The sequence below is a fragment of the Lingula anatina genome, chromosome 2, assembly GCF_051362555.1.
Source record: "Lingula anatina isolate TDL-2025a chromosome 2, LinAna3.0, whole genome shotgun sequence".
NCBI lineage: Eukaryota > Metazoa > Brachiopoda > Lingulata > Lingulida > Lingulidae > Lingula > Lingula anatina.
This window is the reverse complement of record NC_141768.1, coordinates 41,283,946-41,306,465: the sequence shown is the minus strand read 5'-3', so window position 1 is coordinate 41,306,465 and position 22,520 is coordinate 41,283,946. Positions and strand designations below refer to the sequence as shown.

The 22,520-nt window shown below is 32.9% G+C and overlaps 2 protein-coding genes across 2 annotated transcripts; one reads left to right on the top strand and one right to left on the bottom strand.

The window, feature by feature from the left end:
* Window positions 1-1,639: 1,639 nt before the first annotated feature.
* Window positions 1,640-5,132, bottom strand: LOC106157349 (HUWE1-associated protein modifying stress responses). The gene is made up of 4 exons (XM_013532976.2): window positions 4,793-5,132; window positions 3,720-3,791; window positions 3,014-3,301; window positions 1,640-2,475 (listed from the first exon to the last, which is right to left on the bottom strand). The coding sequence occupies exons 1-4, from the start codon at window positions 4,986-4,988 to the stop codon at window positions 2,276-2,278; spliced, it is 756 nt and encodes a 251-aa protein (XP_013388430.1). The 5' UTR covers window positions 4,989-5,132; the 3' UTR covers window positions 1,640-2,275.
* A 103-nt stretch (window positions 5,133-5,235) lies between these two features.
* On the top strand, window positions 5,236-22,412 carry LOC106157345 (ubiquitin C-terminal hydrolase 7). The gene is made up of 33 exons (XM_013532974.2): window positions 5,236-5,635; window positions 7,963-8,061; window positions 8,698-8,800; window positions 9,322-9,417; window positions 9,793-9,866; window positions 10,150-10,214; window positions 10,401-10,489; window positions 10,784-10,892; window positions 11,171-11,301; window positions 11,661-11,715; window positions 12,006-12,089; window positions 12,470-12,560; window positions 12,834-12,916; window positions 13,299-13,408; window positions 13,674-13,827; window positions 14,271-14,415; window positions 14,960-15,029; window positions 15,239-15,370; window positions 15,526-15,589; window positions 15,823-15,924; window positions 16,070-16,169; window positions 16,537-16,629; window positions 16,874-16,941; window positions 17,480-17,634; window positions 17,953-18,120; window positions 18,362-18,470; window positions 18,693-18,770; window positions 18,980-19,083; window positions 19,492-19,660; window positions 20,116-20,163; window positions 20,405-20,476; window positions 20,775-20,874; window positions 21,189-22,412. Exons 1-33 carry the CDS (start codon window positions 5,569-5,571, stop codon window positions 21,293-21,295), a joined length of 3,294 nt encoding a protein of 1,097 aa, XP_013388428.1. The 5' UTR covers window positions 5,236-5,568; the 3' UTR covers window positions 21,296-22,412.
* The last annotated feature ends 108 nt before the right edge of the window (window positions 22,413-22,520 follow it).

The following is a 22,520-nucleotide window of genomic DNA, read 5'->3' as shown; positions in this document are numbered from 1 at the left end:
TGAATGTTTATGAGTTCATTTTGATAGATACCCCTGCATGCAAGTTACAGGACATATATGCCCCTTAAGTTTAACCTCTATGACAAGAAGCTGTAACATAAGCCTTGGAAGCCATTTTATGGAACTAATAAATCTACCAGACTGGGAAAGGGGGGGGGGGGGGGGGGGACAGTGAAAAGTCTCATAATGTGGCATAAAAACATTTTGACTGATACCTGCATGTTTTAACACAGGATATATTTGACTTGATAGTGTTTGTTTCTATGAAACGGTTAATTCAGAAATCCTATTTACTTTCAAGGAACTATTCTGGAAGTATTTTTGGAAGAAATTTTTTAACAATTTCGTGACATAAAAGCCTTATTCTTAAGACAGTATTACATTTTTCAAAGATCACTTTGTTCTTCACTTGGCTTAAACAGTAATAAAATAAAACATTAATGTCTTCACCTTAAAAGAACGTAACATGCCTATGGGACAGTTCAGGCTATCTAGAAGAAAAACTGCAGAATCTTGCCCCATTAATTTTGGAGCATAATAGGTTTTAACCATGCTAAATAAATAGTAGTTGGACAGACATTAACCTCTTAAAAGATTTGGGGTGTCATTTAAGTACTATTTGCATACTAAAAAGATACTTAAAAATTACTCCTATTTTGATGTTTTTCTTTATGTTGATATGTCCCTCTGGAACCCAGGCATGCCTAAATACTTATCTTTATGAAAAAAGGTTCTCAGACCTGCTACTGCAGGTTTTATGGTTTAAACTGCCTTTTTGTCAGGCAATATAGTGTTTGAATGTGACATTAATATACTGGAACATAATATTCACTATTAATCATATCAGCTGAAAACAATTTAGACCACCTTTAAAATATTGCCTTGGTTAATTCTAGATCCTTTCAATTGGGGTAATCGAAATGAAATGGCTAAGATAATGAACTGGAAAAAATTGTATGTGAAGCCATAGTTAACATAGCACAATTTTTTGTAATTGTATACAAACTGATGGAAGTTAAAGCAATAATAACTCTTCGTTTCGGCCAAAAAATGAATTTTCCTGGAGTAAACAACAATTTTCCCATACTTACCAATGGTTAATGAATCCATTTTTACATTCAAAGTTAGTCCCTGGTTTTTTTTTCTAAAAAGTTTGGTTTTTTGTTAAAATCTCTTAAGAGATTTTAACAAAGTATAGACATCAATGGAGGTCACGTGGTCTAAAGACAAGTTCAAATATCAGAATAAAAGCTATAACTGCTGTTTTTGTGGTAAAACAGAATATATTATATTTCTATGAGTTATTCACAAGGTTTTTATTGTGAAATATAGGTCTCATACAAAGAGTTATTATGCCTTTAACAATACGCCTAAGTCTGATACATGTAAAGGGCCAAGTGCTCAGTGTGGTAGGTGAGATTGAGGAGCACTGCAAACACAATTGACAAGGAGTGCTGTTTGAAAGCATAAACGATGCTTCTGTAGAAATCTAATTTAGATTTGGATAGGATATTTTGATGAAATTATTATTATTATTATGGGGCAGTTCCAAGACTTTTTTCTGCAGGTTACAACATAGCTTTAGGAACTACCGATCCCCCTCCCCCACATAATTCAAATTTAAAATAAAGATACCAAATGTTTTTAAATAACCTTTATTAGAATCTCTGGTATATTGAATTTCTTCCTGAAAAATTATAACTTTTGGGAATGAAAAAAAAAAATTAAGTGCCAGTCCCTTCCAAAAATATGCTTCAAAAGTTAGCCTTTGAATAATATCAACCAATTTTGGAGATAACCAAAATCTTAACTAAAAATCATTAACTTAACTACAATAAAATACTTTCGTTTCATTTTCTAAAGAAAAAAAAAAATAATAAAATTTGCAGAAAAGTAAGCTATATGCTATAAACTCATTTCTAAATCATATTATTCCAAATTTAGTTAACAGGTGTTCTTCTATACTAATTTTTGGTTTAAGAAAAATCACAGTTCAATATCCAGCAGCAACAATAAGCATGTCGACCTACTTCAGGAAATAAACTGTTGAGAATCTGATATAACCTTAAGCCAGCAGAAAAGTAAGAAAAATAGTGAAGTGTGGTATAATTTTGCAGTTCCATAAAACATTACCCATACAAAGGCAGTTGTTATCAAGCTTCACAATGAAGAATGTACTCGAAGAATTCACTAACTGAAGCATAACATGTTTAATTTTGGACATAAATAGGTTTCTTTTAACATGTTCCCAAATATCTTATGCAAGTCTTTTTCCCTACAACAGTCTACTGCGTTTACGTGTAGGTGAGTCCATGATCACATCCCCAGAACTTGTCCGCTTTCTGTCATTGTGACGAGATAGCTCATCCAAAATAAATATATTCAGTTCTTCCATACTGCTTCTATTTCTTACTGGGGACCCTTGGCTGTGTGGCATGTAACCCATGTTCACATTTGACATTGCACCATTTAAACCTGAAAAAAATGTGAAAGATACATTGTTATTTTTATTCACTGTATATATTGCAGTCATTTTTATGTCTAAGTCTGCTACTGCCAGACACGGTGTTAAAAGGGTCATGAAAAAAAAAAGAGTCTTATTAGTGATGCACACCTCTACTATAATATACAGCAGAGAACATAACGGGGCAGGTCATAATTATGCATTTGTGTCACAAAATATGTGCGTCACTAATAGTACTTAAAAAAATTTTTTTTTTGCAAAGTGACCTTAAATATTTCATTTTCCTAGATATTTTTAATGTTGTACTGTTGAATCAGCTGTCATGTATTGTCCCAGAGATTTCAGGACAAAGGACACAACAGCCACAAATCCATATTGTAAACGGTCAAGAGTTTCAAAACCGTTACAAATCTCAATGTCCTAACATCTCATTACATCCCATGCCTAACCATGTCATTTAACACCGAGCTCAACTATTCATTTAATACCAGACCTTATTCAATGGTGCTTTCAACCATTTTATTTTACACTGCAACCAGAACTGCTCACCTTGGAGAGCAAGTGCCTCTCTGAATGTCTGTAGATCAGGCTCTGGCTCTGCAGGAGGTATCACTGCTGGGGGGCACTCTGTGAAATTCATGTGTGATGTGCCTCGTGATCGTGTTGGGGAAGGCCTATGTCTAGGTGGAGGATTTTTACCGGATAGAAATGCTATTAAGTCCTCTCTTCTTATGTGGCGTCTACGTTTCTTTGCCCAAGCTACAATGTCTCTAGTTTTCCTCTGCTGTCCACATTGAATGCCTAAGTCAAACCACCTTTTCATGTTATCTGCACTCTCTGGAAAATTAAGTTTGCAGTTTAGTGAATGAGCAAAATGATAGCATATACTATACTCAAAAAATGTGCCCTTTGGCTAAAACGAAGTACTGAAAAAATGTCTAAAATGTATTATGGGCAAAACAACAGAGTTTTTCTTTCAATAAATATCAAATTTTAACATCTACTTTCTTTAACTTGAACAAGTTGTAAAAATGGACAACCAAAATGGGTCAATTGTTGATACTTGTATGCTTCACTTATTGTTTCAATAACAGCATATTTTATCTTGTATATCTGTGAAGTCAAGAGTGTCAAAGTTTAAAAGTACAAGTTTTTTGTATTCAATTTCAACTAAAGCTGGCAACAACAAAATAAAAATTAACTGTGATTGGTGATCTTTATTCTTTTCTGCTGTACATGTCATTATCAAACATACCCTTATATAAGACAGTCACAGAACCTGCTGCATTCTGGAAAGGCATCCACATAGAAAACCCATGACTCCGATCTAAAATGTAAAGTAGCAAATCATTCATATGATAAATAAATCCAACACTATGAGAGATACCTGTGGAAAATAATGATAAGATTTTTTTTCTGAAATTCCATATAAGAATTAAAAACCCATATAAACTGAGCTGTTTAAAATAGAATCTAAAAAAAAATCATAAATAAAAACTAGATGAAATATACAATTTTATTTCATATATCTAACAAAGGGTCCACAGTAATTACTGGAATCAAAGGTGTTTACTAGAACCAACTGGAACCAAGGTTTCAATTTGCTGAATCAACCTTATTATACATTATATTTTCTTAGAATATCAACTGGTGTTCTTTATTTAGTCTTAAATTCTTGATACTGAACTTGAAAAAATGATCTAACTGAGGAAAAGGATGATCAAGTTAATATTTGTTTATGTCATCTGATATTGTCATAGAAGAGCCACTTCCAATATCTTCCTGAGTGGTCAACAATGGCAGACAACTCAAAGATTTGGAACAAAACAACACCACATCTACTTACTAATACTACTACTACTAATCATAATAATGTACTATATATTTTATATTATAAAAAGGTCACCAAACTACAGGCTTTCGATCTATCTCTCACCATTCCAGTAACAAAAATGAATATCCTTTTAAATGTTACTTGGGCATTTGCCAAGAAAATAATTATGGTCCGACCATAATTATTTTCTTGGTCCATTTCAAATGTTCACTTGGGAGAGTTCAGTATAAACAAAGACTCGGTCAAAAGTCGAAACATTTCTTAAACACAAATAGAATACAAAAAGGCTGTGTAAACATAAACTAATTTTTTAAAACGGTACATTATAATGACTTTTGTCTAAATTTACCTAATGTAAGACGATCTACTCTCTTTATAAATACAGGTTACGACATGATTTGTAATTCCCAACCAACGCCCACACAAGATTAGTACGTTAAAAACACACAAAATTATAAAATAAAATACTAAATTCTAAAAACAATTAAAAATACCTTTATATAGCTGTGCTAAAGCAGTGGCAGCGTTTTGAAAAGAATGCCACAATTTTTGAGACGACTCTTCTCTTTCCGCCTGAATTTGGTCGTCCATATTGGACTCGTTTTCCAGTTCTTCAAGACATTGATCTTCCCATTTCTTCAGCCAGTGATCTGAAAACCTTTCTTGTTCCCTATCATGATCGTCATCCATGGTTTATGGAATCTTTCCTTATACTTCCTACCGTCACAAATCGGACGGAACAAGAAGATTTAAAAATTTTTCAGGGGGATTTTTCGTTGTTCCGTCCTTGCCTCAGTGTATTGATTGTACCTGAAAATGGCATTGTGGGACGATGTAGATACTTCCGGTCGATAATATCTGCGTTTCTGTTACTAGGCCATTTTTTGTAGTCCTAACCGATCACGTATTATCAGTGATCTTTAGAATGCATAGATGTAAGCGTTATATTTTATTTTGGATTTGTAGGACAATCAATTTAATTGTTTTCGACGTAAACTAGACGATAATAATTTTCCCAGAATTCCTAGTCATCATCTGCTCAGCGCCATCTTGTTTATTTTCATGCAAAAGCCGTCACGAGAAGGGTGATAGTTCTTTTATTGCATATTGTCAACAGTTGCCCCTTTGTAGATGTTCATCCCCTGTTGCCAGGGGTAAACGATTAGACATTGGGCGGATCACGAGTAAACACGTTAAGGTGACCGTTTCACAGAAAAACTCGGCAACACCGAAAGGGTCTACGGTCACTCCACAAAAAACTCCCGGCAACATGAACCATGCATTGAAAGAGAAGCAAGATGATCAACCAGAAACCGAGGAGATGGATACTCGGGAAGGTTTGTAAATATTTTGATTGGGAAAGATGTTTGTCCAGAGTGTATGACGTGTGACAGTCACATTGTCTCTTCTGCAGATCACAACATCACCTCGGGCGCATCACCTCATGACGAAATTTTTTGTATTTCCATTGAAAAAGATCTTTCGATTTTGATTGACATAAATCTTGCTGTCGAATTTACGGAAGTATGACAGTCATTTATTGAAATATGAATGGAAAGTGACGATTGACACCGCAGACAGCTAAGGGAAATAAAAGAAATTAAATTATTATAATATGTATGAATAGGTACATGTAAAACAACCATTGTACAAGTTGAAATAAAACTTAAAGATGCATTTATGGTTAGTATCGATTTTCATAAAGAATATGTGGATTGCTCTAATCTAATTGAGTTTTTTGGGTGGTCTCAGCATTATGAGCAACATATGATAGCATATTGTAACTAATGCTACTCACTCACCCCTCTATCCTTGCCAAGTTGTCATGTCTGATAGTATTTGGGGTGGTGATTGGTGTCAAAGTAATTTTATCATCCATTTAAGTCAAAATAGTTTCAATCCCCAAGGTCTTAGGAACACTTGGGTAGAAAAATTATCCTGAAGGATTCATGTCACAACTTCGGTAATATAGTACTGTAGTATTTCATAATAATTCTATCAGGAGTGTTAGCCCCATACAGCCATATGTGCATGAGTATCACCTGTCACAAATTATCTATAAATAGCAAGAGACAGTTAGCCATCACACTATTTGAAGTATTCTGGTAAAAAAAAATAAAACTAAGTCTCTTATAATTGTCTGTTGCATTTTGGTTGCTAGAAAATGAAATCTGTCAGTATTATGAGATTACTGAGAGCATGGCCTTCTTTGCATTGTATAAATCTGTACCATGCTGTAGCATTATGTGGACAATGTCATCTCCTATTACCTCATAAATACCCTTTTTAGTTCAGTCTTTGAATTCATTGCCACCAATAGTCTATTTGCATGACTTTGAATTTTGGTGTTGTATTGTACAGACTGATGATGATTTTTACTTCTTTTTTCATTTATTTATTTATTTATTTATTTATTATTATTTTTTTTTTTGGGGGGGGGGGCATTTGGTCACAGGTAACTCAAATGTACTGAGGGGTTTAAATGCACATTGACAACAGAACTTTCAAAATGTTCAAGTTGAAAATCAAACAATAATGATAATAAGAGGAGGAAGAAGAAGATTATAAGGTCACAAGGCCTCAACTGGCCGTGAAAAAAACTTTGATGTACATACATACATATGTAGATTTAAAAACAAATACCCACAAGTATTGTATGTCATTGTTAAGAAACAAATATCATTTTATATTTCTACACCTACCAGTACTCCTACATATTAAGCAGTTATTCAATAGACAATTGATCCTATAGCAAACATAGGATGTGGTTAATGACCATTTTGTCTCTGGAGAAAATGAATGTTGATTTAACATGCCTAGACCGTGGTAACATGCCATGTGACAAGACTTTCAGTTGATTACAATTACTAAATGACTAGTTTTTTTTTATCTAATTATTACTTACTGCAGTATATATTGATTGATTATCAGAACTGAGAAAGAGAAAATTTTAATAGGAATTTAGTTGTACTCCCACACATACACAGCAATGTGAATCCCTAGTATAATGTTGTGCAGTAATGGGATATATTATCTATACTTTGAAGATAAACAGTGTTTCTGGCAGATGAATGAAATTCTAAAACTATTTGGATTTAATGGTAATAAATATTTTAATATATGTGCATTATCAACTGGATTTTTAATGTGTGTTTACATGTGTGGCTTTGTATTGATTTTTATACCAATTTTTGGGCCACAGTGGGTACCCATGTGGAATAATAGACAATATGTTGGTTATACAACATTTGTTTTAGTGTGACTGATCATTTCCCATTTGCAAATATTTTATGAAAATTGCTAAAAGAAGAGTTGCACAAAACATGTTGCTTAACTTATTTATCAGGCGGTAAAAGAAATAGAACACATTAAGTTCTTACATTATTAAGTTATTATGGACATGAGGAATGCTTGATGTGTGCTCCTTCCTCTGAATAGCATTAACATTCAGAAGTGACAAACATTTTTAATATAAAATTTACAGAAAAAAATTATTAAATCATCAGTGCTATTTATTTTCTTCTTGAATAGTTTTTCCAGTCATCATAGGTATCACCATTTAACTTAATAATCTGAATGTTAAGACTGAAGACCATGTTTAATTTATGCAAAAGTTTTTTTTTCTGCCAATTTTCTGAAATATGTATTGACAATTGCATTGCAGATGCTGTTGTCAACCATGATCCAGGAGATCCCCCTACAGTCAATGGAGATGCCATACGGGATCAAGGGGCAGAGGGTCCAGCAGATGATATGGAAGATGGTAATGTCAGATATCTGTGATAATAAATGGATCCATTTCTGCACCATAAACTTTTTAGCCAGCTGGTTTCTTAAACCATAAAACCTAGTAAACTGCTAGTTAAAAGCAAAATTTACTTATCTGAAGATGAGACAGTTGGAAAATTAATCTAAATCTGCTCAAATTTTCACCTATCTGATCAGACGAAGAGCTTTGAAAAATCCATTTTTTCCTTGTTGGATGCCAAATCTGCTTGTTTGTTGTCATAGACTGTTCGCAAACATCTCAGACTGTGTAACAGTTAATTGATTATACTTGAATCAATCCACGCGATTACCCTAAGACTGCTAGACTGTATGTCTGTTTAGAGTGCAGTCTTGAAACTCATACTGCTATTTCTCAAACTGCATCCCATATTAATTGTTGCCACTAGTATTTAGTCTGCATGTGAAATCCTCCGATTTTTAAGTCTGTGGGGTCATTTTCACAGGCAACCATATTTTGTGAACATCCAGTTTATGAAGAATGCATATATCATAAATACTTATCTTGTCATGTAAGACTGTGTCTTGGTTTTCACTAATTGTTAAGAAATATGATTCTCTGATACTTATTTTGTGTGTGCATCATTTACTTATCATGATCATTTATTTATAGATGACAGCCGAGCTGAAGCAACATTAACGTATAGGGTTGAAAACATCAGCAAGCTGAAAGAAACTCAACTAAGTCCACCTTGCATGGTTAGAAACTTGCCATGGTAGGTTTTCAGTCTTGACAACTTTTCTCAAAGCTTGATGTCAATTTTGAACGTGTGAAAAAGGGGAGTTTATTAAGTTTTTATTTATTTTATTTTTATTAATTTCTAAAAAGAAAAATCCAATTATATTAACGTAGTCTTTAATTCCTGTAGACTTTTTTTGTATTGAAAATGTAATTCATGCTGAAATATTTTTGCCTAAAGTGAAAATTAAAGCAATGCTTGTTACTGTTAAGGTGGCTTGAGTTGTAATAAGAGAAAGCCATTTGAAATATACATACATAAAGATGAATCATTTTGCTCTTTTGAAGGTCAGTGGGATAATGGTTATTTGGTATTAAAAATTGCTTGAGACCTCATCAAGTTTATAGAAGACCCATCCTCCCACCTGCTCTTCCGCATCCTGTGATTTATATAAGCAAAGTGGCAAAGGGAGAACACTGCATAATTTTGTTGAAATCTACTTAAGTTTTCTATCAGTTGTAATTAGAATTTTTACACACATTATTTATATTTTTAAGGAAAATCATGGTGATGCCAAGGTTTAGTCAGCATGCAGAGAAGTCTCAGAAGAGTCTTGGTTTCTTTTTACAGTGCAATGGAGAGTGTGAATCCTCGTAAGTGGGATATTGGATTAAGGATTAGTTTAATGCTGATGAATGAAATTATCTCTTCAAATCAGGGTCATATAGCGGACATACATAAAAGCTCTTCATCCTTATTGTCAGCTATTTAAAAATAGTTTTTCTAGTAGCAGACATTAGAATTAGCTGTTCCTATTTGGGCCTTTGGACAGGTACTCTATTCACTTTGCTTATTTCTGCTTAGATTTTCAGAAAATGGTATTTTGTTCTATGATGATGTTTAATGAAGTTTTAGTTCATTCTGCTCCCTGCTTGTTTTACAGTGCATGCATGTTTCCCTAGAACAATATTGTAAATATTAAAGATATTTTAAAGATTTAAGACTTTAACATATTCTCATTTTGTCAGGTCATGGTCATGTAATGCTGCAGCAGAGCTGAAAATAAAGAATCAAAAGTCTGGTGGTGAAGATTTCTCTAGAAGTATGTTTTAGTTCTATTTTCAATATTCTTAAGTAAGACACTGTTTACTGGGTGTAATAATAATAATAATAATAAGAAGAATAATAACAGCAATAGAAATTCTAATTGGCACATTCTTTTTAAACCTCAGTAATAAGAATTTTCAAAACACTGACAATCAAAAGAAAAAAGTAAAGACACAGCAAATTTAAAAAAAAAAAAAACACCACACTGGTTTGTTGGATGTCGATGTATTTGTTGTTGATCTTGCTCTTCTAAACATATTGTTGTCTTTTTTTTCTAGAAATTCAACACCTGTTTTTTAGTAAGGAAAATGATTGGGGATTTAGCCATTTTATGTCTTGGCAGGTATGTTTAAACTTAAGTCTAATGGAAAATAATTATCAAAGCTGACTATTTAAATAATTCATCATTAGAAATTTTAGTTTGACATGATCTCAAACATGTGTTTTCTCATACAGGCATTTTTTTTATTTTTGATATGATACTATGAGCTTCTAGCATTGATTTTCATGTATTATTTTCATTGTTAAGGATCTTCTTGATCCTGAGAAAGGATATGTAAAAGATGATGCCATCCAACTAGAAGTTTATGTATTTGCCGATGCTCCACATGGAATGAGGTAAATTGTTTTCTTGTTATGCGAGTCATTTCATTTATATGAGTGTCTCTTTTCATTTAAATGTAGCTTTACCACAAACATGCTGTTAATGAACAAATGGTGAACACCGAAAGGCCAATATGGCCAAATGCAGACCCAAGGAGCAAATGTTGCTCATATATTCTATAATAAAATATAACTTTAATATAATATGATATAATATGATACAATGCAATAATATAGGTTTTTGGTATATGTAGTGTCTGGTTAGACAGGTACAAGGTGATATTAAGGAAAGTATTTTTTGGTTTTCAGTTGGGATTCCAGGAAGCATACAGGTTATGTGGGCTTGAAGAACCAGGGTGCTACTTGTTACATGAACTCACTTCTCCAGACAATGTATTTCACAAACAAATTGAGAAAGGTAAATGTGAAGGGTTGTAAATCCTGTTTTCAAAGCAAGCTTTGTAATGTAAGTGAAAGAGAAAATATCTTTACTGAAAATTAAACCACATAAAAGGAAGTCGGTTTTAAATGTGTTTATATCACAAGGGTTGAAGTGTTTAAATAGTGTCATTAAATGCAATTGACAGAATGACCAAGCATTTTTCATTTATCATAGCAAATTCTTTCTTAAATATAATACCTTTATCAGAATTCATATCGCACAGTTCTTGTGATGACATCCTTGATTATTTTTAGGCCGTGTACCAAATGCCTACTGAAAATGATGACTCATCACGAAGTGTTGGGCTTGCTCTTCAGCGAGTCTTTAATGAACTTCAATTTAGTGACAAACCTGTTGGAACTAAAAAGCTAACAAAATCCTTTGGGTGAGTGTCTCTCAATTCCCCCCTCACTTTTTAATGTGTTATGTTAAAACAACTTTCTTAGAAATGTTTTTTGTTGATCATTATGAATAAAAGTCATGTATGCATGATTTTCTTGGCATCCTTTTAAATATAGGTTGAATGGAATTTGACACTTTCATATTTTACTTCACTGTGGTAGCATGCAGACACATCACAGTTAGTAGTTCTGAAAATTTTATTAAATCTTTTTAAATGAGTATATTGTAATATGGCATAGGGTTATGCAAAATACATAAGAAATAAAATTACACGTTTTGGGGGGTATCTTACAAGGCTTGTTCAATGTAAAAGTATGATTTATTTTTATGTTGATGTTACAGCTGGGAAACATTAGACTCATTTATGCAACATGATGTGCAGGAACTATGCAGGGTGGTAAGTACTCCATGTAAACTGTCATTAATTTACAGACATCCGATGAATATGAAAAATGTTGGTCAAGTTGATATTTTATACCAGGCAAGTTTTGAAATGAAAATGTAGACTGTGGTGTCATAGAATTGCATTAAAACCACCTCATTAAATTTTTGAATTGGAAAGCAGTGTAAGATGTTTCAGGAAGTTATATATTCATTATCAGGCATTCCTATAAAATTTCATATTTGATGACAGGCTTTGAGACGTGTTGATTTCGTAATTACCCATGCATATTTTTAATGCTATAGCTACTAGATAACATAGAAAGTAAGATGAAAGGGATGAAGGATGTAGAAGGAACAATCCCACAGTTGTTTGAAGGCAAGATGCTGGTAAGTAAGGGACTTTTAGCTTGATGACACTTTATCGTAGGCAAAACCCCAATTGACCCTTTGATAAAGTGCACATATGAATGTCTTCACTAGGCACTGTATGCTACCCACACTCTTAATGAGAATGATTCCACAACATCACAAAAAACATTCTGGACTGTTGTGTTTCATTTTACATCTCTAATATTTTAAAAGAAAATCACTTGCATTGAGAATTTGAGGTGATGTCAAATTGTACAAAATGTTTTTGTTCAATTGCAGGAATGTTTTAAAAAAGTGTTGATATTTTGTTGGTTAATAACTATGATAGAAGCAAGGGTGGCTGGTCGAAGCCTATTTCTTACCAGCTTAATATGTTACCCTTTTTTTTTATTTCATAGTCCTATGTGAAGTGCAAACATGTAGATTATGTGTCCTCCAGAACAGAACCATTCTATGATATTCAACTTAATGTCAAAGGAAAGAAGACGAGTAAGTATACTCACTTTCACACATAAAATTGCAGTACTTAAAATGTACATACATTTTCTTGTTAGAAAGTTGGATGAAAGAACTGTACCAAAAATGTGTTTGAAATAGGTCTGTGTGATTTTACCTAAAATCCTAGAAGAAAATTAAAATATATTGCCTTTACCAAAATATGAGAAGAAAGGGAAATAATTATCAGTTTGCCAAAGATGTAGGTGCTAATTTCTTTATTATGACCAGATTTAGCAGTTTTAAATGTTTTAATTTTTTTTTCAGTTTATGAATCATTTAAAGACTACATCACAGTAGAGACCTTAGATGGTGACAACAAGTATGATGCAGGAGAGCATGGGTTGCAGGTACTGTCACTTCTTGATAACTTTGGTCATGTTTTCTGAACGTTTGTTGAATTTTGATGAGAAATATTTTGTTAGTAAGTTCTTGATGATTGCATTTTGTTGGAAAACTTCAAGGCAAAATGTAGTTTTTATCATACATATTTTATCTTGTTGGTGTTATTTGCACTATACAGTCATCCAATGTGGTGCTCGATCATTATTATGATGTAACGTTTTGTATGTCATAGGCATATATCTGATATCTGCAAACAGCAAATTGTTTGAGGAGTTGAATACAAAACTTGACTAATGCTGTTTTGTAAAACTGATCATGAATGAAGCCTCTTTGTGTTGCATTGAAACATGAATGTTTGTGTTATCAGCAGTCTTATTGCTTTTCCAGGAAGCAGAAAAGGGAGTTATATTTCTGTCCTTTCCACCAGTGCTGCATTTACAGCTGATGAGATTTCAGTATGATCCTATTACAGACACAAATATAAAAATCAATGACAGGTAATGAGAAAAGAAGAAACATCCATTGTGTACATGGATACTCTTATGAAATAGCATTTTAGCAGTATCACAATATGTAGGCTTCTTGCTGTAGTAACATGTTGAAAGGAAACTTCAAAAGGTCAAATTTCAGTCATTATTTGTGTTTGTCATTGATATCATTGATGAATCTCATATGGAGTAGCAGAGATAAGAATTAAGTGCGACAGTTTGTTGGGCAAGAGTTAACTTGGTACTGACACCCACTTTTACTTTGCTGTTTCAGATTTGAATTTCCAGAGAAGCTGCATCTTGATCAGTTTCTGAAATCCCCAGAAAAGATTCCATCTGATTATCTCCTTCATGCTGTTCTAGTCCACAGTGGAGACAACCATGGCGGTCATTACGTTGTTTATATCAATCCCAAAGGTGATGGAAAGGTGAGTGAACTTGTGCCTGGCATCATTACCTTGTATACATCAATGGAAAAGGGAGTTTAACAAGTGTCTGATATACGAGTCAGATGCAGGGGTGACAAAACTGTGCATAACCTCTTAAGACTCAAGAGTGTGCGTGCGTGCGTGTGTGTGAGAGAGAGTTACAAGTGTTCTCAGTGTTTGGATGCAAGTGCTTCGGGTTGCAGTCTTGCGTAACTGCTTTCAAGCTTTAAATGAAAACCAAATGTCAAATGACAGGGTTATGGCACAAGTACCTTTCTCTGTCTGATATATATTTGAATGAAATACATTATATATGATGACTTGCAAATGACATATGAACAGCACAGAAGTTAACAAAGTGAAAGTGTTTTGTTGAAATTTAGATGTTGTATGTCTGGTATATAAAATTATATGGATTATGAAGTCATTCATATTTATTTCAGTGGTGTAAGTTTGATGATGATGTAGTGTGTCGGTGCACAAAGCAGGAGGCCATAGATCACAACTTTGGTGGTCATGACGATGATCTCACTGTCAAGCACTGCACAAATGCATACATGTTAGTCTATATCAGGGAAAGTATGAAAGGTAAGGAATTGAGGAAAGTTGTTTTACCAAATTAGATAATAAATCTCAGTTTTACATTTATTTTACAATTAAATCATAACTGGTCTCCTTTTTGGTGGAGTGCTTTTCTCTGTAGTAGATAGTCAGGGATGGTAGAGGTTTGATATAATGAGCAGATGCCAGAGACCAGTAAATGAAATAACATGAAAAATATATGAATTAAAATACTGAAGTTTGCATTGAATAAAAGAAGAAAATATATGTAGATAATATATGGAAGATATTTTCTCTCATATATTCCATGTTACTGCAGTTGTGTGTGTGTGCATGTGCATGCGTGCGTGCGTATATATATCTTTGAACAAAATGCCAGTGTAAAGATGCTATGCATCTTTTGGATGTAAAAATGGTAACTACTTTTTGATGAATTGAAACAAAATTTAATGGTAATAAAGATGTTTTTTATGTACAGACACAGATGTGTCTGTACATATAGGCATCACCTGCGTCATAATATAATAAAGTTGTTTTTCTTTCATATGCGTATGTAATGTTTTTATTGCAGAGGATTTACTACAACCAGTAGATGAACGACATATACCAGATTCACTCATAGAAAGACTCCAAGAGGAAAAGTAAGTTGATACCTTCACTGTCCTGATTGCTGTCAGAAATAATCTTTTCTAAAAGTGTAAACTTGCCCTTGATGGTTCGTATATTGATTTTTAAAAGAAAATTAAAGAAAGAAAGAAAATTAAAGATATATAAGTTTCACATAGAAGCTTTTAGAATAGGAAGGTTCAAAGAATTTTTGTGGACATATGCTGACTGTTAACCTTTGTAGGAGAATTGAAGCACAGAAAAGAAAAGAGAGGACAGAAGCTCATCTGTACATGAATGTACAAGTTGTCACTGAAGATGACTTTTCTGGACACCAAGGAAATGATCTCTTTGATATTGAAAAAATCAACTTCAGGTCAGCATTTTCTTTATTTTCTAAGTGAAATAGCTGACAGAATATTAATATTTAATATTGATTTTTACAAAACCTGCCATTTCCTAGATATTAGATATATATATTTTAGATCATTTATCAATTTACATGTGTTGATGATTGTGGTCTTATTTCAGAAATTTCAAAGTTAAGAAGACTGCTACATTAATGGAGTTGATGGAAATTCTGTCAGAGAATTTGGTAAGTGATGTAAAAGTAGTACAGTCTGGTAAAATCTAATTGGTTCTAAGTACATCCATTTCTAATCTATCCCAAAAATTCTAAATTGGGCTGTTAGCTCATAAACAAACAAAGGCAAAATTATAACCTCTGGCAGATGTAATGAAATAACACAAATATTTGTATACACAAAATATATACAAGCGTACAACGGGAAAACATGATATTAGCATTTCATATATTCATCATTGTAGAAATATCCCATCCAGCAGCTGAGGCCATGGCCATTTGCTCACAGAACAAACCAAACATTCAGACCCACAGTATTAGATGTGGAGGCTGATATCAACAAAAATGTGAGTTCAACTTTTCCATTGCTCTCTTTGTAAGTTATTGTTTTATCTGCCTTATTTACCAGTAATCTTTTAATTACTTTTAATTACTATTTTTTGGAGCTAGCATAAACATTTTAAAAAACAATTTTAATCCTTTCTATTTCAGGTCCTAGAACTAGCTGAGGGTGAAGGCCCTTGGACAGTGTTTGTAGAAACTCTGAGTCCAGAGAGCAATCAGGACAAGTTGCCCCAGTTTGACAAAGAATGTGAGTGTGGTTATGTGGTTACAAAATCTGGATGCATAGGCAAAATGCATATTTTCAATTTATAAAAAAAATGACCATAGTATTTAATATTCAGAGATAAATGTACTGTTTCTTATAGCATAATAAATGAATATTATATTTTTAATGTATAGTGCAAAGAAAAATATGTATATATAGATATATAGATGATAGAGTAAACCAATGCCTGCACCAAACCTGACACTTGAAGAATATAGATAGATAGATTGTTAGTTATAGAACATCTTAACTGTGTATTTTATTGATGTGCATTATAGTTAAGTAGGATTATGCAGTATTTTGAAAATATATTACTTAATTGATGTCCTTATTATTTTTTCTTTCTCAGCTGATGTCCTCCTTTTCTTCAAAAGATATGATCCTAGGACAAAAAGCATTTCCTTTTGTGGACACCACTATATGTCAATTACAGAAAAACTTAGTAAGCCATGCTTTCTTTTACATGAGTCAATTAATTTAATGTTTTATTGTGGTTTATTATTTTATAAATGATGGGATGAATAGCCTTACTTTCATCATGAGAAAGAATGTTTCCAAGCTTGTCATTAGGATATATATTAGTGAAAAGTTGTTTTTGATCTGCTACACAGAGTAAGACCGAAATAAGTTAGATTTTTAAAAAAATTAGATTAAAAAAATCTACATCATGTTTAAATTCATTCAAGGTAATATCCTCCCCAATCTGTGCAGTCGAGGGAATTTCCCACCAGGCACCAACCTGATCCTCTATGAGGTAATGTATTTTTTAACATATATTGGTATTTGTGTAAGATTGCTGAGTATTCAAATAGAAATTTTTATGAAATTCAATCTATTTCTGGACATACAGTCTTTATAATGGTCATCGCTCAGGTGAGTCATCTGGTGACAGGCCACAGCCATCATAGTTGTAGCCAAAGCAGTTATCTTTGGACAGATATTTTAAGTCCAGAAATTTATTTTGTATATATCAGCTAGGTGTCTGAGAATTTTTACAGTATTATTTCCATTTTTTTACTTTTATCTTATGTGGCTTTTGCAAATTGTCTCTGTAATGAGCACATGTTCAACTCTCAAAGTGATTGCCTTTGTGGGCATACAGAACAGCAGACTAATATATCTGCAGATCAAATATGGCCAACCCACTTGAATGCTTGTTGCGTAATCCCCACAGGGAATGTACTCTGTGTTTAATCAGGAATAAAGACCCCAAGATTTTTAGTGGGTCGCCATACTTGATGTGCAGATCTGTTAGTCCTCTGTTCTGAATACTCTCTTTGATAATGCTACAGGAAGTCAAACCAAACCTAGTGGAGAGGATAGAAGATGTCAATTTGCCCCTAGAAAAAGCATTAGAAGAGCTTATGGATGGGGATATTATCATCTTTCAAAAAGAAGAGCCATATCCTGAACATTATGACCTGCCTACAGCAAAGGATTACTTCAAGTAAGTTCCCATGGCTGTCTGCTGCAAGGGCATTAAATGTTTATAACATTATGAAATTGGAGCTAACATATTCTGAAACCAAAATATAGTTTTAAGTATTTGAAAAGTCTTATGAATATTCTTCCGTTTGTTTTCATTTTTATTCAACAGTTTGTTTTGCAGAATTTTTTTTGATAGAATTGATGTCACTTTCTTGGATACCATTTATACTCTAACTTTTTTTAATTTAAGGGACCTTCACTAAACTCCTGATGTCACTTTCCATGATAAGTGTTTAAAAAAAAGCCACAGTTATTTTCTACATTTGTTTTCTTGTAGGGATCTTTACTATAGAATTGATGTCACTTTCTGTGATAAGAACATTCCCAGTGATCCTGGCTTTACACTTGAACTCTCATTGAGGATGAACTATGACCAAATAGCTCATGCAGTTGCACATCATTTGGAGACTGATCCATACTTGTTGCAGTTTTTCAAACCACAAGGGTTTGTTCTGTTATTGGTAGAATTTTGAAAAGTGAATTTTAAATATTAAAAAAATGAATAAATTAATGAACAAGCAAAAATATTAATATAGATAAATTAAAAGACAAGCAGATACATAATTTTGGAGTTGGAAGCCTGTTCAATAATTATATGTCAGGAAATGTGTATTCTAGCATTAATTTCCATTTAAATTGAGAATCTGTGACCGAATATAAAATTAATGTTATTTATTTGTTTTTAGCTATAGAGATGGTGCTGGAAACCCTGTGAGATGTACTTTTGAGGGATGTCTCAAAGATCTTTTGCTAGTCTATAAGCCAAGAACAGTCAGAAAGCTTTACTATCAACAGGTAGGATCTTTTGCAAGGCTTTTAGTGGAGGCTGTCAGAAAGCATTACTGTCCCTAAGAAGGGAAAACTTAAGTGTATTATTGCATTGGGTTAAGTGTAGCTGCTGGTGTGCAATGACCTCCCTCCCTCAATGCTGGTCTTTTGGAGAGAATGTTGTCAGTATTTGTGAGAATGCCTTATAGGTTTATAATTTATGTAAATCATATATTTTTTCACTTACAGCTCAGCATTAAAATCAATGAACTAGAAAACAAAAGGCAGTTCAAATGTGTCTGGGTAAACCACAAGCTCAAAGAGGAGGTAAAATTTGATATCACTGATATATGTATAAACATTTTATTTGTAGTTAGTTATATGTAAGTTCGTCATATCAAATCTTCCAGTGATCAATGTTACAGATATTACTGAATTATTACTATATTTTCCTTGACAAGTGTGTTTGTCTGTATTTAGAAAATAACTCTTGGTGTATGCATCCATCCATATGAGATACACTCTTCATTTTCCAGAAGGAACTAGTCTTATACCCAGACAAAAGTGGGTGTGTGACAGATTTACTTAAAGAGGCCACCCAGCAAATAGAACTCTCAGAAAATGGATCTGGGAAGCTGAGGTAAAGTAAACATGGCTGTTTTCCAATAAAATTTCAAAAAACTTTTGTAGAGTACCGTTCTAAGTCACAAAGAGACATGCATGTATGGAAAGAAGAAATGAAGCCCTGACTACAATCTAGAGTGTAGATGGTATATCATCAGTGTGTAGTGTTTACAAATGTACCTAGCTACTTATCACTGCTTTAGTGGTATATTTGCCTACAATAAAGTTTCTTCTGTGCATGAATATATGTTTTGTGGCATGTAGAGGCAAAAGTATTCCTGAATTATTCTATTCTTTAATTTTAAGTTTCTGGGCTACTTGAGGATTCAATTGTGTTTTTGTATTTAAATCTACTATTAATTGTCAAGTTGCAGTTTCTTTAGTATCTATTAATTAAAGGTCTTCGTTTTTTCTAATATTTCAGGCTTCTTGAAGTCATAAGCTATAAAATTTTATCTATATTACCTGAGGATGCTCTATTAGAATGTCTGAATGTTGGTAATACCAAGTCGTACAGAATAGAAGAGATTCCAGTGGAAGAATTGCATATCGGCAGTGATGAAGTGCTTGTCCCAGTAGCACATTTTCACAAAGTAAGTTTTTATTTTAATATCATTATTATGTCATTTTTATTATTTAGAAAATCAGCTGATTTGAGAGGCAATGCACAAGGTATGTACACTCATAGTATATTTATGGCATTGTTGTCATTATTTATAAAAGCAAGGTAAGTTGATAGTACAAATAAACGAGCCTGGTTAAGTAGACTTTAAAAGTAAATTTAAAGTTAACTGAAATGGTGTAATTGGACATCAGTATTAAAAGGAGGGGGGAGAGATGACTCTGGTAATGAAAGACATATTGTCCATTATGTTGAGCATTTGTCTACTTCTAATGAGATTGTTACAAAAATAATGATGAAAAATATGAAAGAAAAATGTGTTTGTCTGCTTCTTAATGAGATTGTTACAAAATAATGATGAAAAATATGAAAGAAAAATGTGTTAAGTTGTTTGTGGACATGATTTTGTCATCCTCTCTTTTACAGGAAGTGTTTTCAACATTTGGGGTTCCCTTTCTGTTAAAAATGAAACAAGTAAGTTTTAATGATCTTATAATTTGAATAATGATTAGATACTCTTTTCTATTTGAAAGAGACTAACCTATTAATACAAGCAATAATTGCCTTGCAAGGATTAGATGTATATATAAAAAGATACTGATATTCATGTTGTCACTGCCTGTAAAAAGTTTTAAGTAAATAGTGTGTTAAAACTAACATGTCTATCACAGTGTGAATGATCATTTCCTGTAAGAAATATATATTTGACTTTCAGGGGGAAGCATTTTCGAAGGTAAAAGAAAGACTACAAAAGCGACTTGAGGTCCCAGACAAAGAATATGAAAAGGTAAGTAGAATTTTATTAATAAAATAATGAGATAGATTTTGTTTAGAAACAGTAACCAAGAATGTTTAACCAATTTTAATTAAGTCTGGATCAAGAATTGCTTTTTTATACCTGTGCTCCTGACCATTTTAACTCTTCATATATGAAAAGCACCAGTGGAAATTTCAGTGTTACGTCATTTTTCCACTGTCTATACATTTCATTTTGGATAAGTAGTGCAAATAACTAGTATGCTGAAAATTATGTGGTGCAGACTGTCACTGTTCTCAATTCTGAACATGTTGGCCTTGTATTTCAGTTCAAGTTTGCTGTGATAGTGATGGGCCGTGTAACTTATATCCCAGAAGACAAGGAGTACATTGTAAATCTGGATGACTTCCTGCCCCAGACAGTTCAAGGTAAGCAGAATATGATAAAGAACTTGGTCTCAGCAGAAAATGATAAAGAACTTAAAAGATAAATTGGCCAACAAACCCCCATGCCGGTGCTTTTCCAAACAATTTGAAATAAACAAACAAATAAATAAATTAGCAAGTAAATGAATAAATAAATGATTAAATATGTAAATGAATAAAAGGTTTTAGTAAATGATATTTTGAGCATTAATTTGAAATTTAGAAGAGCAATTCAAAATCCACATAACTTTTAAAATTAATAATCAGAGGTTGAAATATTCAGTATGAGTTTGATCAAATGTGTATAACTGTTGCAGGAGGTGGTATGCAGGCAAGACCATGGTTGGGATTGGATCATGTAAATAAAACGCCAAAAAGATCTAGGAATTATTACTTGGAGAAAGCCATTAAAATTCACAATTAGAAGAATTTGCATACTTCTATCCCTCCCTTCTTTATTATCCCGGTTGAATGCCTTCTGCACTAGTAAGAATGTTGAATCTGTGACAACCTGATAGAAGTTTATCACAGACAAGGAGAACTGATGAAAAATTCTAAGGAGGAATCTGTAGGCTATGCTATCCCAAGGTTGAAATGGAACAGTGCAGAAAAAAGTTTACACAGGCATTCAAAGGCCCTGTACATCTTGCAAATGTTGAGTTGGAAACCTAGTTCGGCATTTTGTGTCCACCGTTTTATTATTTCTTTTTCATTAAAATTTGGCAGCATTATATAGCCTGAGGCAGTGTCATATAAGTGTCAGGCTTATTTTAAGCCATGGGCTAAGCATACAGCTCATTTCCCAGCTTCAACTGAACACAACTGCTGATATGCTACCCAAGAAAGCAATACATTCTTGTACTTGCAGGTGTCCTCTTTACCTGAATTCTGAGGCATTTCTGGTAGCATTTTTTATTGCGTACACTGGGCAAAGATGTTTTTGGCAATATTCAAATTATCAAAAAAATGTTTATTGGGAGAACTGACATTATTACAAACAATTTAACAACACAATACCATAAGTAGTGTAACTAAACTTATGAATGAATACCAGTGAAAGTAATTTCTTATTTTATAGTGTAATTCAGGTTATTGCTTTGGACTCGAGTTTCAAAGTGTGCCCCAAATTATCTTGCTGTTGCTTTCTTATGTTGCAACTGCAGATCACTATAAAAATGATATGCATGCAATTGATGTGATAGACAAATCCGTGTGGATCTACAAACTTTTGTTCCTGGGCAGAAAATGGCCTTTTTGACATTTTATTTCCAATCTATTTAACATTTTGCTTTCTTAACATCTCTGTTATCTGTTACAGGAAATGTATTTTGCCATCTTTGACTACAACAATTTAATTAAAAAGGAATTGTACAGAAAGCCAAGTTATGTGTGAAGGCTTCCTCTCACCCCTTGTGCATATTGTATCTTTTTTATTATTTAGCAAGTTGTAAACTTCTTTGGTAATCCAAAAGTTACCTAAATGTAACGTAACATACTTGTTTTAAAATTAGGGAAAAATAATAAAATGATCAGAAAAACTATTTTTGTCTCTTTATAGGTATTTTATATATTTCCCAGAAGTATAACTCACAAGACTAAAACCATTATAAAGTTGTGATTTGTCTATGAGATTTTTAGTGGTCTTGTTA

Coding starts and splice junctions, on each gene's coding strand:
- LOC106157345 (XM_013532974.2), top strand. CDS start 5,569: ATGAACCATGCATTGAAAGAGAAGCAAGATGATCAACCAGAAACCGAG. Junction 15,030..15,238: donor GAAAGACTCCAAGAGGAAAA/GTAAGTTGATAC, acceptor TAACCTTTGTAG/GAGAATTGAAGCACAGAAAA. Junction 16,170..16,536: donor GCCCCAGTTTGACAAAGAAT/GTGAGTGTGGTT, acceptor TTTCTTTCTCAG/CTGATGTCCTCCTTTTCTTC.
- LOC106157349 (XM_013532976.2), bottom strand. CDS start 4,988: ATGGATGACGATCATGATAGGGAACAAGAAAGGTTTTCAGATCACTGG. Junction 3,792..4,792: donor TTTAGCACAGCTATATAAAG/GTATTTTTAATT, acceptor TTTACATTTTAG/ATCGGAGTCATGGGTTTTCT. Junction 2,476..3,013: donor AGAGGCACTTGCTCTCCAAG/GTGAGCAGTTCT, acceptor CATTTTTTTCAG/GTTTAAATGGTGCAATGTCA.